We start from the raw sequence: 2,816 nt of genomic DNA on the forward strand, positions 1-2,816 counted from the left end.
GTTGAGCTGGTCATCTATTGTTCAATTGGTAGCAGTTCATTTGTGGATTTCCTCTAAAGGTGTTTCCATATCATGACTCCTTCTGTCTGACTCTTAGGTCATACAGGGTGTTGTCAATTTTGACTGCTCATTCAAACAACTCATTCAGGGAGCTTGGTTGTTCCATCCAAACCAACTTCTCCTGAATCTCTGGTTTCAACATTTCTTTGAATTTGGCGATGTACATCTCTTCATCCCAATTCAGATGTGTGATGATTTGTTGAAATTCAGATACCAGTTTGGTTACTGATCCAGTTTGTTTTAGTCACCATAGTTTTCATTCAGCATTTCATGTGGCATCAATATCTCTGAATGTTCCTTGAAGTTGTTTCTTGAATTCAGCATAATTGGTGAAGATTTCAGTGGTATTGTCATTGTGATGTTCTTCATCTTTTTCTTGGAAATCATGTAAAATGGGTTCAAACCAATCAAATGCTGGACTGGTTAAATATGTCACTGTGAGCAAGACTTTGTCAGATTTGAATGTGAGCTTGCTGTGATTAATGCAGACATACAAGTCTAACTGGGTAATGAAAGGTCACAACTTGTATTGAGTGCCGTCGAAAGGTTCCAGTGGTTGGACTTTGATTGTTTGTGCCAATTGTCTTTCTTCCAAGGTGGTGATGCTTTCCTGTAGCTGGCTCACCATTCCAAACAGTTGTTTGTATGTGGGCATACATTCCTCAGATCCATGAGAGGACCTAGGCATAGCGCTGTTGTTTGACATGGTTGTGAATAAGTCAACTGAGACTAGACTCATGCTGACTGGTGATTGTTGTGTCACAACCTAGCTTCTCTTCATATCATAACCTAAGGTTCTAGTTAGTTAAGTCTCAGTTGGGGCACTCACCTGAGTGTCCTTCGTCGTCGTCGTTATATCGATAATGACCCTTCAGGTCTAAGTCGTAATGCGCCGCGTGGTATCTCGCCCCAGTAAGGCTCTGTAAAGAATGCGCTGCTTGGTATATCGCCCCAGCCAGGCTCCGTGAACAAGTAATCCAAATAAGGTGACAAAGTAGAGAAACAAGGCCAACTAAGTATGTATACTTAGCTGTTGGTTTTAGTGCTGATGAGTCTGAACTAGAAAGGTAACCAATGCTTTATTGATGAAGACAATTGCAAAGAACTAAACTAAGTACAGGAATGAGTGTCCTTATATATCCTTCACTTTGTATACCATTTGAACTACCTTCCCGATGGTAGTCGTGATGGTAGCCGTATACCATCTACCAATGCCAAGCCATGGTATATGGTAGTCAAGTCACGTGTCGTATCTCTGTCGTCCTAGTTCCTGAGTGACTTTCCTTGTTCCTTCCTGCATTCCCTCATGGCTTGTCGCCCAATGATTCTGCCTTGACTCCCCGCATAGTCACGTGAGACTGATGTGGCTAGGTCTGTAACACCAGGTTGTGACACCCAAGCCATGTCACCCGCTGGGAATATGGACCACCCCACCTGGCTGCTTCCCCTTTGGGATATCCCTATCGACCAATTGTGACGGGCTAGGCCCGAAAAGCACCTCGAATCATAAATGATTCTCGATTGAAACTATTCAGAGAAATCCGCCAAGTCAGGTGACCCTAGGTCACCTGATCACGAGAATACGCACAAATCATCGCCGCCATACTAACGATTCTTTCTCCCTTCAACGAGTTCTTTTGTACATATCTATATATTAGATAGCAAGGCTTCGGCCCTTTGGACCCGGACCTGTAGCGGGCCAAGGACCCTTGACCCAAGGCCCAGCCCGTTGGGCTTTGGGGCGGGTTTGGGGCGGGTCTCCGGGTCGTCCGGTGACACTCTAGTTCAAAGGCGGATTTGCGGATTCACTGTGCCACTCTAAGTAACTCTCACAATAGTCTTACACCACTATGCATCTATCCACCAAAGAACCATTAAAGCTCCTAATATGATGGCTCACAAACTGCCGTGCCCCCACCATGTCATTGACATCCCGCACCTGCAAAGCCCCCGGCCTCCAGTCTTCAGCACCTGGATACGGGGACCTATCGAATACCAATTGGAGCCCAAGCATCTCCGTGCCCGGAAATTCGTGCAGTCGATTAGCTATAATCGGAGCAGAAAGTTTCCCCTTGTCCAAACACACTGTATAAGTCTGTTTCTCCTCGAAGACACTATCCGCAAGCCTGTCATCAATCCTAACGGGCTGGTTGGTACGCTCGTGCAACGGACCCCGCCGTCTTGTCATTACCAAAGTAAACTGGGCTAGATGGTGGACGTTTCCGTCTTTACTGAGGTTGCCGTTGGGGTCAATAGGCTGGTGCAGATATTCCGGTGTTGAGATTTTCCACTCAAATTCATAGACGATGTATAGAGTGAGTTCGCCACCGCACCATAGCTAATGGGGTGGGTTAGATGCGTTCAGATAATAAGGAAATCCGGTATTAACTGACCTCACCAGTGCCATCGATTTTGAAGGAGATAAGGCGTGCTCTGCTATCGTAGTACCATGGGGCGCATATTAGAATGGAGGTGAGAGACTTCGGTGTATCGAACGCCATGATGAGTGGTTTGAGTTTTAATTGAATTGTTGTGGTTGATGAGATGTCGGCAGGCAACTAAATAGGAACAATGACACGTATGTCCATATATCTCATTATGTAACATAGGCCATACCCCAGTTCTGCGCGCTTTCCCATACTTCCTCGCCAGCCCGCACCATCTCGAGAACCGCTTCATTGATGTTCAAAGTACCAGCAAGATAGTGTAGTGCTGTGCTGCCGTCGATATCTTTGAACCGTACATCATGGCCTCCT

The 2,816-nt window shown here is 45.9% G+C and overlaps 1 protein-coding gene across 1 annotated transcript; it reads right to left on the reverse strand.

Moving 5' to 3' along the window:
• Nucleotides 1–1,642: 1,642 nt before the first annotated feature.
• On the reverse strand, nt 1,643–2,561 carry ASPGLDRAFT_61941 (uncharacterized protein; the record flags this gene model as incomplete). Its single annotated transcript, XM_022548497.1, has 2 exons — nt 1,643–2,398; nt 2,454–2,561. 2 exons carry the CDS (start codon nt 2,559–2,561, stop codon nt 1,901–1,903), a joined length of 606 nt encoding a protein of 201 aa, XP_022395890.1. The 3' UTR covers nt 1,643–1,900.
• Nucleotides 2,562–2,816: the final 255 nt, after the last annotated feature.

This window comes from Aspergillus glaucus (genome assembly GCF_001890805.1).
Source record: "Aspergillus glaucus CBS 516.65 unplaced genomic scaffold ASPGLscaffold_33, whole genome shotgun sequence".
Classification (NCBI taxonomy): domain Eukaryota; kingdom Fungi; phylum Ascomycota; class Eurotiomycetes; order Eurotiales; family Aspergillaceae; genus Aspergillus; species Aspergillus glaucus.